Here is a 13,851-nt window from a genome sequence, read left to right as displayed (position 1 = left end):
TAGGGTAAACTTCACGACCACTTACGACTGCTGTGTAAACGTAATGGTCTAGGGTAAGCCCACCTCTCAACATCACCTCATCCCCTTTCTTACCTTCAACACCAAGCTCAGCAGAATGCTTCTTCATAGCTGCATCATCCCGCAAGATAATGGCCCGCCATAGTTGGCACAAGGCCAAGCGCTCCCTGGAAGGGGTTAGTGGTATTGGTATTTGTGACCCTTCTGGTCAGATCAGAGATTCCACCCCTTGTTCCTCACAACTGCATGGTCTCTGGGGGCCCACAGGGTTGATCCAATGCAGATAAACAATTCTTTCCTCTCTCCCCCCAGGACTAGGGTATGTCATAGGTGTGGATCTTACTTCTCATTCAGGAACTGGTAGAGGCCATGATCCAGCAACACCAATTCTGCCTGCCCATCTGAGCCTTTCCGTACCAATACTAAGAGAGAATGTAGGTGGGGAGTACCCAAACTTAGCCCAACCTTAGATGATCCAGACTAATCTCTTCCCTCCCAAAAGTGTGGCATCTTACCATTTCCAGGGTGGGGATCTGAGTGGATGAAGCCTGTGTAAAAGATCTGTTCAGCAAATACTCGAATCAATTTAGATGATGTCTAAAAGAGAGGGTGCCCGTTAAGAGGTGACAATCACTTCCTCAAAAGCAGAAATGGGACGTCCCCAGCATCATCAGGGATGGCACAAGTCTGAACCCCCTAAGCTACCTCTCTCATAAAAGACTGACAAATCCCATTCTTCTTTCACATATTAATTTCACAAACAACTATGCTTAGAGTATGTTAAGTCACAGGTCACGTGCATAAATTACAGAAGTGTGGACAAACAGGTTCGTACTCACGTCACTTAAACTGAGCCCTTGTTTCTGGATCTCTTCCACATTGTTGACCTTACAGCCATTACAGAAGTCAGCAGTCAGCACCCTCTGGAAATTGGAAGACAAAGGCTGATAAGCAGGCCAAATGTGCCTAGCATAAGAATAGTAAGGGGGTGGGGTAGTGGGGTGAGGAAGGATCCTTAGAGGACCTAGTTGTGTAAAGGAAAGAATTAGTTCTTGAGGAATCTCAGGGCTCAAACCTTGCTGGATTTATCCCAGTGAACACGGGGCACCACTACATATCGGAAGTGCTTCAGGTCATTGGCACAGCGCTCTGAGTTCCGAGCCTCATTCTCAAAGTCCAGTTCCTGGGCCAAGGTGCCTTTCAGGTCCTGAGTTGGGGAATCAATCCAACAGGGACAGGTGTCAATGTGGGGACTGGGTTTTACATAAGGAGGATGTGATAAAAAGGGAGTCCTGAGGTAGAACTGTAGCAGATTCAGAACTCCCAAGAATGGAGGCTGTTACTTCATTAGACTGGAATCTCCCTGAGGTCTAGGTATAGCTGTGTTTTCTACTCTCTTTCTAGTGCCATGTGCAATGCATTTAAGGGGCTGGGGCCAGAGCTACCTTGAGGACCCAGCTGAAGCCAAAGCTGGGATGCATGAACTCGATGATCTGCAGCAGGAGCTCAAGGGTGTGGATGTCCCCGTCAAACCTGTCCCTTAGGTCAATGTACTGCACCTGTACTGGATGCAGGGGTTGAGTCATCTTCTGTCTCATCAACACATATTGACTTCTCCTGTCCCATCCCGTTTCAGAACCCCTTGCTTCCTTCAAGAAACAGTCCTGGGACCATCTTATTTTAAGCCTTTCTTGATTCCCCATTATAAGTGCTCTCATTCCATGAGTTACCTTGTATTTCCCACCTAGCAGAGGGATCCCATTTACAACCTGGAAATGGTCTTAGGTCAGTTAAGGAAAGGCTAAACAGTGTGGTACTTGCTTGTAAATGGGCCAGCTTAGAAAAGGAAGAGCAGTGGGGGTTGAAACAGGTCAGCAAGACTTCCTAGTAGTTTGTGGGCCTGGGGTTAAATGGGCCCTGGAAGACAAAGGAGGGAAGGCATTCCAGACATGATTGGGGATAAGGAAAACTGAAACAGGTGGATTTAACAGGGGAAAAGCTGGTAAGGATGATCTGGTCCTTAAGTTTCTAGTGATGTACTAAAAGTATTAAAGTTTCCCAATCAGGACAGTGACCTGATGAAAGCAGCCTTTTGGTTCAAACCAGTGCAGCTAGAGGAAATGAGGAGGCCAGATAATAGGTTGCTGTACTGCTCTTTGAGGTAAAGACGTGTAATGGATTCAAAAGCAGGCCTGGAGTCACAAGACCTATGTTTGAATCTCTCAGGATCTGTTTTTCTCCTCTGCAAAATGTGGAGTTGGACTCTTCAGGTCCTTTTCAGCAATAATATTCTTTAAGATCCTGTGATTTCAGACTCCACAGGTGCCAGGGATTGTCTTAAACCAATCTTGATGCCTCTCCAAACTGAACAAGAACTAGACATGCTGATAGCATACAAGTGGTATTGATCTGCCTTCCTAATGGTCCCTTCTACCCATCCCAAGTCTTTGGGCAGAGAAGGGGTACCCCCACATAGACACACACCTTTACAGCCACCTCTGTGCCATCCTTCAACTTTGCTTTGTGCACCTGGGCCAGGCTGGCTGCTGCTACAGGTTCATAGTCAAATTCCTGGAACACCTCACTGGCTGGGGCCTGGAAATCCTCCAGGAATAGCTCGTCCACCTGCAGGGGAAAGGGAGCCCAGTTCAGGGACCATCTCCTGAACACTGTTTCAGGCCTACTCTGGCTCATTAGCCTTCTTTACTAATGATCACTAATGGCATCCTAGTCAAGTAACAAGGTAATGTTTCCAAAGCCTCAACACTCTCCCTCCATTTCCTCACCTCCCAACCTTCATATGGGCCATCCCCCACTATCTTCAACATCTAGCTCACAATACCATCCTCCAAGTCTTAGGCTCCCCAGGTTTGGAAACTACCCCCCTTCCAGAACCCCGAGCTCTTCCATCTCCCATAGCTCTTGGTACATCAAGTCAGAAAATCTCCAGAAGGCAAAGCCTATACCTTCAGTTACTTATATAAGTTAAGTCCTCCCCAGTGCTCAGCATGGGGCTGGAGTTTTTCACAGCTGATGGCATGAGTTAGCCCTGACTACCCAGTTCCACCCCCACCCTCCATCCCCTGTCAATCCCTGAGGCCCAGGGGCTGCTAACCTCTTTGTAGCCCCGAGTGAGGGCTTTGTCCTCCAGTAGTCGAAGGGTGGTGATGTACTCAGGGGGTAGCAGGTGGTTAAAAGAGCAGAGTCCCTGGCCCAGCTTCACATACAGACCTCCATTGAGGATGGCTCCAGCCACCAGAGCATCAGCTGCCCGCTGGTGACACGCTGACATCACCTCCACATAGCCAGGGCTGTTCTGGCCACAGGGACAGAAAGAAGGGATGGGGGAGGGGGTGTCTGCTCCTCCTCAACCCCCCACCCTTCAGGGCAACCCTAGAATGGCTTCCATTCTAGGCAAAGAAGCCTCCCACCCTGTGTCTTTTACATTCATTTAACCTCTCTGGTTTGTTTCCACATCTGTAAAATAAAAGGTTTGGGCCAGGTAGTCTCTAAAATCTCATCTATCTTTTTCCCCCTTTATGCCATAATTCAAAACCATCTACTACGGGAAGGGTTCTTTGAGCAACTAAATTCAATTCACACCCTTACAGGAAGGTTGTTAGAGTTCATAGGGGCCTTAGAGATTACTGAATCCAACTTCCTTATATTATAGGGGGAAACTGAGGCCTAGAGAAGTCAAATTACTTTCCTGAGGTCACACAACAAGCTACTACAGAACTTGGTCTAATGAGAAGAAATCACAGGCATGGGACTCTGAGGACCTGAGTTCAAATCTCATTATTTCATGACATCTAAGCCTATTTTATCCTACCACTTCATACTATCTCTCAATCTTTAACTGCTACCAACCACCTCTAAGGAAGCTTCACTGATAACTTAGCCTTCCAGGGACACAGAGGACAAAACAGTACAACTAATCCAAACCGAAACGTTGACACTACTTGACCTCTCTCCTGCACACTAGAGAACCACGGGTCTTTGGAAGGAAATCCCCAGAGCTAATGGCCGTCAGGCTTCCCCTGCCCTCTATTCCCAACAACAGGAGACATACCTCGTCCACCCCTCGGAGAACCACATTTGTGCACCACCAGTAATCCAGGGAGATCTTCATGCCCACTTTGAGAGACCTGACACAGAACAAAGGTGAAGGATAAGTCATTGGCCAGAATGTAACAGTCCCACACAGATGCCAACTTTGGACAGATTCCCTCTGGGCCCTTCTTGCATAGGGGAATCTTGTGGTTGGGAGACTCAAAGTCTGGGCGAAGCCAGCCCATTGGGGCAATCTGCTTACAGAACTCCCTATCATTTGTCCCCGCAGGGGCCTAGGGCCCTAAGGCAGCGTGGTTCAAGGGGAAGAACCCTGATCTAGGAACCAGAATACCCGGGTTCAAGTCCAGGCTCCACCACTCACTATCTGTGTGGCCTTGGGCAAGTCACTCCCCTCTCTGAGCCGCAGGTTCCTCATCTCTAAAATAGGGACAACCACCCTGCCCTGTATCCAGTAAGAAAAATCATGGGAAAGGTTTTTTGTAAGTCATTTTGGCCACTGTAATGTAAAGGAACATAACAAAGACTTAAAAATTCAGGTCAGTGCCATGATGGGGACATCTGAGGATGAAACATACTTCCCCCAGTGGAGATGATGTACTACAGATATGGAATGAGATATATGTGCCTGATGTGGTCAACGTGCAAGTATATTTAGCTTAACTGGACTATTTTGTTACAAGGGAAAGTTCTATTTACTAGATAGTGACGATTTTTTTTTAAGTACGAATGAAACATTTTTTAAAGTGCCAGGTACAATATATGCTAATGTGCTGGCTTCCAAGTCTTAGCTAAAATCCTACAGGAAACCTTTCCCAATTCCTTTACTCTTAATGCCTTCCTTCTACTGATAATTTCTAATTCATCCTGTATACAGCTTGACTGAATGTGCAAATGTTGTTTTCTCCACTGAACTTCTAGTTCCTTGAGAACAAGGAATGTCTTTGACCTTTCTTTCTTTATATCCTCAGCACTTAGCACTGTGTGTGCCACATAGTAGGCACTTAATCAATGCTTATAGACTAAGTGAGCAAGTTACTTCCTCTCTTTGAGTTTCTTAATCTGAATTTCACTGGTTTCCCTGGCCTGCCAGGGTTAGTATGAAGAAAGTGCGTTGTAAACCCCAAAGGACACAGGAACAGAAGCTATCATGAACATCTTTGAGCTGAGAGCTGGCATTATATAAAGGGTTAAAAATATAGCCAATATGTACAGGGAGGCCAATCCCCAAGTCAATACCTGCTCTATTCTCTGGAACAGAAGGCATTCTCATTTAGGACTATAGGAAGAATAATTATGGGCTAACCCAGGCCTGAGGAACTGTGGCTAGAGAGATTGACTTAGTGACATACTGTCCAGTCTAAGATTTCTTTCACCCACATTTCAAATTACTTTCTGGTAAATATTTCAGAATTGGAATTTTCTCTTTTCCAACCTTGTGAATAAACCCTTGTGACCTAAAGCCTTGCAACACAGTGGGCAGAAGGGCAGGGGGAAGAGGGTACAGATGCTACTCTTAGGTGTCTAATCACAGCAGGTAACAGCAGAATAAAGAAGGAAATAAGAGCCTTCAATCTGTATAATCTGGGCCCCAAGTCAACTCACAGGCCAGAAGCTCAGGGGCTTGAGATTGGTATCTGGGAACGTGAAATCCCTGAGCATAAGGTACATTTCCTGCTCCAAGCAGAGGAGCAACTACCCTGGGAGGATAAGTCAGGTTTAAGAAGGCTCAGGGCTGAGGGTAAAAAAAAGGAATACAGAGACTGGAGAGATGAGACAAATGAATGTCCAGCATCCGATATGGGCCTGTAAGCCATCCCATCTCCCCATTTGCATCCCCTACACTGTGGTGACCACTCTCTTCACCGCACAGGGTTTTTCTGGTTTGTTTCCCTTTCTTTGCATCCCTAGGGCTTAGTACAATACCAGGCAAATAATAGGTGTTTCCTGGAATAAGCATTTATTATGTGCCCAGCACTGCGCTGAGTGCTTTGTAAACATCATTTCATCTGATCCTCATAACAACCCCATGAACTGTTACTATTATTCTGATTTTGCAGTGATGAAAACTGAGGCAGAGAAATATTATGTGATTTGCCCAGGGCCACACAGCTAAGTGTTGGAGGCCTAATTCCAGGCTCAACACTCTACCGTTTGAGTCCCCTAGCTGCCTCTAATAATGTTTACTGACTGACTGAGCTAATAAAGCTAGGAATATGTGTTCATTTTGCAAAAAGTATTTTATAGCTAGAAATCTAGGTGCAGGCCTAGAGGGGCCCTCTCCTTGTTTTTTAGATCTCTGTCTGGACTCCCAGCTATGTTTGCTAATCTAAGATACAGGGTATTATCTCCAATAAGCTCAGGCATAACCACTCTGCTCCATGATCAGATGGCTTGATATGTCCTCTGTGAGAGCACACTTCTGACCTTTCTCTTACTGCAAGGCTCGTCAGCCAAAGGAAAGGCAAAGTGGCATAGCAGAAAGAATACTAGACTGGGAAACAAGAAACATGAGACGATGTGTTGATTCTGTCACTAACTAGCTTTCTCTGAGCTTCAGTTTTCTAATCTGTGAAATGAATGAGTTTAACTAAGTAAATGCTAGGTGCCTTCTGGTCCTGCCATCCTATGCTCTATAATGTTCAAGTTCACTCCTGGGCTATAACCCAACTAGGAGGCTTTAACCCTTAGAATGAAGGAAGAAAATTTGGCTATACTCTACCTAGAATAGGACATATTTGTACTATTGCCCTAAGTCCTGGGTATAGGAAAAGGAGGTCCAAAAGCTCACTGAAGAAAACAATTCCTTAAAAATCAGAATGGAGTAAATGGGAGCTAATGACTTTATGAGAAATCAAGAAATTATGAAACAAAACCAAAAGGATGAAAAAAAAAGAAGACAACATGAAATATCTCACTGGAAAAACAACTGACCTAAAGAATAGATCCAGGAGAGACACTTTAAAAATTATTGGACTACCTGAAAGCCATGATCAAAAAAAAGAACCTACACATCATCTTTCAAGAAATTATTAAGGAAAACTGCCCTGATATTCTAGAACTAAAATGGAAAATAGATATTGAAAGAATCCACTGATCACCTCCTAAAAGAGATTCCTAAAGGAAAACTCCTAGAAATATTGTACCAAATTCCAGAGTTCCCAGATCAAGGAGAAAATATTACAAGCAGTCAGAAAGAAACAATTCAAGTATGATGGAAACACAATCAGGATAACATAAGATTTAGCAGCTTCTACATTAAGGGATCAGAGGGCTTGGAATATGATATTCTGGAGGTCAATGGAGCTAAGATTAAAACCAAGAATCACCTACCCAGCAAAACTGAGTATAATACTTCAGGAAAAAAATGGATATTCAATGAAATAGAGTACTTTCAAGCATTCTTGATGAAAAGATCCGAGCTGGATAATCTGACTTTCAAATATGAGAATTAAGAGAAACATGGAAAGGCAAACAGAAAAGAGAAATCATAAGGGACTTATTAAAGTTGAACTGTTTATATTCCTACACAGAAAGATGATATTTGTAACTCATGAGACCTTTCTCAGTATTAGGGTAGTTGGAGGGAACACACACACACACACACACACACACACACACACACACACACACACAGAAAGAAAGAGAGAGCACACAGTGAATTGAATATGATGGGATGATAACTAAAAAATAAAAGTGGTGACAGAGAAGAATATACTGGGAGAAGAAAGGGAGAGGTAGAATGGGGTAAATTATCTCACATAAAAGAGGAAAGGAAAAGCTTTTCTAATGGAGGGGAAGAGCGGGAAGGTAAGAAGGAATAGTGAACCTTACTCTAATCAGTCTGGGCTTGAGGAGGGAATAACAAACACACACAATTGGGTATAGAGATCTATCTTCTCCTACTGAAAAGCAAGGGGGACAGGGAAAAAAGAGGCAGGGGGTTGGGGGGAGTGAAAAAAGGGAGGGCAAATGGGAGGAGGGCGTAATGAGAAGCAAACATTTTTGAAGAGGGACAGGGTCAAAGGAGAGAACAGGATAAACATGGGGTGGGATAGGATCGAAGGAAATATAGTTAGCCTTTCACAACATGACCGCTATGGAAGTGTTTTGCATGACTACACATGTATAACCTATATCAAATTGCTTGCCTTCTCAATGAGGGTGGGTAAGGAGGAAGGAAGGGAGGAATGTGGAGCTCAAAGTTTTAAAAATGAATGTTAAAAATTGTTTTTACAAGCAACTGGGAAATAAGATATACAGGCAAAGAGCCATAGAAATCTATCTTGCTCTACAGGAAAATAGAAGGGAAGGAGATGGGGGTGTGTGCTATTTTAAGGCAGATTGGGAGAAGGGGTAATCAGAATGCATGCTCTCTGGGGGTGGGGGGAGGGGAGAGATGGGGAGAAAATTTGGAACTCAGAATCTTGTGGAAGTGAATGTTGAAAACTAAAAATAAATTAATTAAAAAATGAAAAAAAAAGTCCTGGGTATACTATTTTAGGAGAGATTTTGACAGACCTTAAGGAGAAAAACCAAGATAAGTGAAGGGACTAGCTGCCATTCCACATAAGGACGAGATAGGGCAACTGAAAATGTTTAATTTAGAGAAAACACTTAAAGACTTGGAGGGTTATGACAGTTTTTAAAGGAGTGACATGAGAAAGGAGACATTCTTCTTGGCCCTGGAGAACAGAACTAAGTGGAAGTTAAAAGGAGGAAAATTTAAGCTTCATGTAATGATAACCTTCCTAACAATTAAAGTTATCCCAAAGTGGAATGTGCTGTTTTATAAGTTCATGAGTTTCCCCACTCTGAGTATTTTCAAGAAGCTATCTCTTTACTTGTCAGGAATTCTGATGGACGCCACCTGCAGCCTCGTCGAGTTCTATAATTCTGAGATTTTTGTACATATAAGATGATCATAATTACTAATGGAGAAATCAAGAGGCCCATCAATCATCCCCAAGACCAAATGGTCAAAATAAGGGCCTTCTCTCAGTGACAAAGGGAGATTGGGGTAAAAAAAGCAAGGATTTTACTTTGGAAGAAAATTATGATTTAGGAAAAAAGCAGACTTCTTAGCTAGTTATCAAACATTCAGCTCTATTCAGACCAAGAGGCAGAAACTGTATGAGAAGTAAGGTACTAAAAGGGGCCAAAGAGAAGAGAAAATAGAAGTAGGAAGTTGGAGGGAGGTATCCAGAGTAAGAGGGGAACTTGGTTAGAACTGTCTTTGAAACCTAAGGAGCTGAAACTCTTGCTTACTCTACCCAATTAGTCTGTAATTGCCTAACCTGACCATTGGATGGAGGTGTCCGAGAAGGGAGTCTCATATCAGGCACAGTGGTTAACTAGATGACCTTGAGATAAACTTGCAACTCTTAGGTTCCATTTTTATTCAGCAAGAATTTACTAACTACTTCTCTTACCCACTCACCCAAAGCTGAGCAAGGTAGATTTAAAGAAATGAATATAATGCATGGTCCAAGGCCAAAAGAAGCTTAAAGTGGGAATAAGGGGAGTCTTTTCCTGGCCTCCTCCCTCCCCCCCAATTCCAAAGGAGTATGTACTAAATACAAAGAAGCGTATCTCAAGGTCAGGGTGTTCAGTGGGAAGAGAACTCCCTGGGGGTTGTAACAAGCATTCAGGAGCAACTTTATTCTCTGTTTCTCTAGTTTAATGTTTTTCAATTAACCAACAAGCCAAATTGGATTTGCCTGACATGGCTTGTACTTTCCTGTTTAACAAATCTTTGCTCACACCCTACCTTACGGCTAGAAATACCTTCTTCCTCCAACCTCCCAACCCCAATCACCTACCTTCTCCATAAAGACTTTATAAACCACTACACCTTCTCAGTTATGACCCTTTTGCCTTCGGACTACATGTAACACTATCTGCACCTGGGTAAGGCATTTGCCATATATTCTTGTACGTTACAGGTCTTATTTCCCTATAGGATAGGGAGTTCCATGAGGGCAAAGATTTTTTTGTCTTATTTTAAACTTTGTCTCGCCCAACACTTAGTATAAGACTTGGTGCACAAGAGGCACTTAAGGTTGACTGAATTAAATTGTTCACTCATGAAGTTGGGGCTAGAATTTTCTTAGACAGGATCCATACAGTCTACAGTGTCCTTACTGAGTTTCCATAGCAATGCAATTTACACCATTCTGGGCACTTCTTGTAGTATGTTGTTTTCCATGGTCAATTTTCTTTCTGTGTATGTATGTCTTGTCTCAGAATCAGGCTGTGAGTTTCATTACGGAGGGGACCATGTCTCATATTTACTAATCTTAATAATGAAATGTAGTCCTTGCATTTCAAGATGTCTTCCACCAAAGTCCCACTGCCATCTTTCCTCATGGCATGGAACTGACTCTGAGTTCTCAAAGACTTATCAGCTGAATCCTGTGAGAGAGATGGCAGGAGCTCAGAGGAAGAAGAAAGGTTATCATGTACTACAGGAGACAGATAAGAATTCATTCATGAGGAATTAGCACTTAGGTGTTGGCCTGTTTCCCCGACAATCCACCAGGCCAGAGGAAGACAACTATTCCCTGACCTGACACCCCAGTCCACTCCAGTAATAAACTGTCTCCTTTCATAAGACAAATGCCCTCAGATAGATAAAAGATAAGTGCTTGATTGTCTATCTTATTATCTGCATATTTTAAAACTCTGTAGTCTCTTCTCCTCCATCTCCTACCACCAGCTACCAAATCCTACCAATTCACCCTTAGTAACATATCTGGCAATATATGGAGACAAATGAACTGCTCATGGGTAGGCCAAGTCCATATAAAATAGAGAGGTCAATTAGTGGATCAGGTACATAATATAGAGAAACAAACACAAAATAACATGGTCATTGATAAACTCAAAGATTCCTGTTGCTAGGAGAAAAATTCACTATTTCATTAAAAAAAATGCTAGGAAAACTGGACAGCAGTCTGACAAAAATTAAGTTTAGAGTGGGGTGGGGAACCTGCAGCCTCAAAGCCATATGTGGGCCTCTAGGTCCTCAGGTGCCCTTCAATCCCCCTCTCACTGACTCCAAACTTCACAGAACAAATCCTTTTAGTAAAAGGATTTGTTCTGTAAAACTTGCACTAAATCAAAAGATCACACCCAAGGACCCAGAAGTCCACATGTGTCCTTGAGGTCACAGATTCCCCACCCCTGGTTTAGACCAATACCTCATACCACGTATAAAGATGAGCTCCAAATGGATAAAAGATCTAGACAGAAAAGGTCACATCAAAGACAAATCAGAGGAGCAAAGAAATTACCTTTCAGATGTATGGAAAGGGGAAAGTTCCTGATTAAAAAACAAGGGTCACACAAGACAAAATGGACAATGTTGATTATATAAAAAAATTTTTGCACAAATAAAACAAATATAGCTAAAATTAGAAGGGAAGCAAGTAACTGAACCAAGTTTCTCTGCTAGAGATTTCATGTTCCAAGATACATAAGGAAATGATTCAAATGTATAAAATTAGGAGTCATTTTCCAAGAGATAAATAGTCAAAGGATATGACTAGGCAGTTTTCAAAGGAAGAAATCTATGCTATCAAGAACCATATTTTAAAAAGCTCTTCTTAGGAGGCAGAGCCACGATGGCAGAACAGAAGGACGGACATGCTCTAGCTCTGCCCCCATAGCCCATAAAATACCTGTAAAAAATGACTCTAAACAAATTCTAGAGCAGCAGAAGTCACAAAATGACAGAGTGAAAGAGATTTCTAGCCCAAGACAGCCTGGAAAACCGACAGGACAGGTTTATCGCACCGGGCTCAGAGCAGAGGGCAGCCCAGTCTGGACCACACAGCACTTCACAGAGAGGACTGGAGCAGGCTTCAGGGCACAGAATCATGGTTAACAGTTGTGGTTCCCAGATTTTTCAACTCACGAACGTCAAAGACAGCTTCAAAGGTCAGTAAGAAAGCTCTTTCACCTGGGTGAGAGGGGAACATGGTCTGGCCCCAGGGCAGCGGCAGCCACTGTGGCAGCAGCATCCACTTAGAGCCCTCAGGCAAAAGACCCTGGGGGAATCAAGCAGCTGATCTGGGTCTTAGTCCTGAGTGGAGGTCCTGGGGTACTGGCATGGTGAAGCTGGTGGTGACTATGGAGAAGGAATCCTACTTGCAGATCCTGGGTAGAAAAGAGTGCTTGTAGTTGCTCCCAGACCAGAGCACAGGCCAGGAGAGGAGTAAAGTCCTCTCCCTTCATAGTGTCACCTTGGAGGAACTGAAAACTTATAGGTCCCTAGAGTACATCCTCCACTTGACAAAGGACTCAAAAGTCAAGTAACTGGCTGGAAAAATGCTCAAAAAAGGGGAAAAAATAAGACTACAGAAGGTTACATTCTTAGTGAAAAAGTATCAAAAGTACCTTTCAGATGAGGAAGAACAAAGCATACCATCAGAGGAAGACATCAAAGTCAAAGCTTCTACATCCAAAAACCTTCAAAAAAATATGTAGTGGTCTCAGGTCATGGAAAGCTCAAAAAGAATTTTGAAAATCAAGTAAGAGAGGTGAAAAAAAAATTGGGAAGAGAAATGAGAGTAATGCAAGAAAATCATGAAAAGTGAATCAATAACTTGCTAAAGGAAACCCCAAAAAATGCTGAAGAAAATAACACCTTTAAAAACAGACTAACCCAAATGGCAAAAGAGGTCCAAAAAGTCAATGAGGAGAAGAAAGAATTAAAAAGCAGAACTGGCCAAATGGAAAAGGAGATTCAAAAGCTCAGTGAAGAAAATAGTTCTTTAAAAATTAGAATGGAGCAGATGGAAGATAATGACTCTATGAGAAACCAAAAAATTATAAAACAAAACCAAAAGAATGAAAAAATAGAACACAATGTGAAATATCTCACTGGAAAAACAACTGAGCTAGAAAACAGATCCAGAAGAGAGAATTTAAAAATTACTGGTCTACCTGAAAACCATGATCAAAAAAATAGCCTAGACATCATCTTTCACGAAATCATCAAGAAAAACTGCCCTGATATTCTAGAACCAGAGGGTAAAATAGAAATGGAAAGAATTCACTGATCACCTCCTTAATGAGATCTCAAAAGGAAAACTCCTAGGAATATTGTAGCCAAATTCCAGGGTCAAGGAGAAAATATTACAAGCACCCAGAAAGAAACAATTCAAGTATTATGGAAATACAATCAGGATAACACAGGATTTAGCAGCTTCTACACTAAGGGATCAAAGGGCTTGGAATATGATATTCCAGAGGTCAAAGGAGATAGGATTAAAATCAAGAATCACCTACTCAGCAAAACTGAGTGTAACTTCAGGGAGGAAAAATGGAATTTCAATGAAATAGAGGACTTACAAGCATTCTTGTTGAAAAGACCAGAGCTGAATAGAAAATTTGACTTTCAAATACAAGAATTAAGAGAAACATAAAAGGTAAACAGGAAAGAGAAGCCTTAAGGAATTCATTAAAGTTGAACTGTTTACATTCTTACATGGAAAGATGTCATTTGTAACTCATGAGACCTTTTTCAGTATTAGGGGAGATAGAATGAATATAATATGTAGGTGTGTATGGGTATGTATATGTGTGTATATTACATATGTGCAGGTATGTATATGTACATGGGTGCATGTATGTATATATACATAAAGGGCACAGGGTGAACCGAATATGAAGGGAGAATATCTAAAATAAATAAAATTTACTGTTGAATGGAATGTACTAGGAGTAAGAGAAAAGGAGAGGTAGAATGTAGCAAAT

General features: G+C 42.4%; 1 protein-coding gene across 1 annotated transcript in view; it reads right to left on the bottom strand.

Moving 5' to 3' along the window:
* ADCK5 (aarF domain containing kinase 5) overlaps nucleotides 1–13,851 on the bottom strand; it is a 39,738-nt gene that overhangs the window by 2,154 nt on the left and 23,733 nt on the right. The window contains exons 4-12 of the mRNA XM_072602726.1: nucleotides 4,091–4,166; nucleotides 3,134–3,334; nucleotides 2,503–2,643; nucleotides 1,464–1,577; nucleotides 1,094–1,225; nucleotides 858–941; nucleotides 534–615; nucleotides 362–440; nucleotides 94–185 (exon numbers count right to left, since the gene is read on the bottom strand). Coding sequence (XP_072458827.1) covers nucleotides 94–185; nucleotides 362–440; nucleotides 534–615; nucleotides 858–941; nucleotides 1,094–1,225; nucleotides 1,464–1,577; nucleotides 2,503–2,643; nucleotides 3,134–3,334; nucleotides 4,091–4,166 — 1,001 coding nt within the window. The remainder of the gene's footprint in view (nucleotides 1–93; nucleotides 186–361; nucleotides 441–533; nucleotides 616–857; nucleotides 942–1,093; nucleotides 1,226–1,463; nucleotides 1,578–2,502; nucleotides 2,644–3,133; nucleotides 3,335–4,090; nucleotides 4,167–13,851) is intronic.

The sequence above is a fragment of the Notamacropus eugenii genome, chromosome 4 (assembly GCF_028372415.1).
Source record: "Notamacropus eugenii isolate mMacEug1 chromosome 4, mMacEug1.pri_v2, whole genome shotgun sequence".
Taxonomy (NCBI): domain Eukaryota; kingdom Metazoa; phylum Chordata; class Mammalia; order Diprotodontia; family Macropodidae; genus Notamacropus; species Notamacropus eugenii.
Note: the sequence above shows the minus strand (reverse complement) of the source record. Positions and strands in the feature narration are given on the sequence as shown.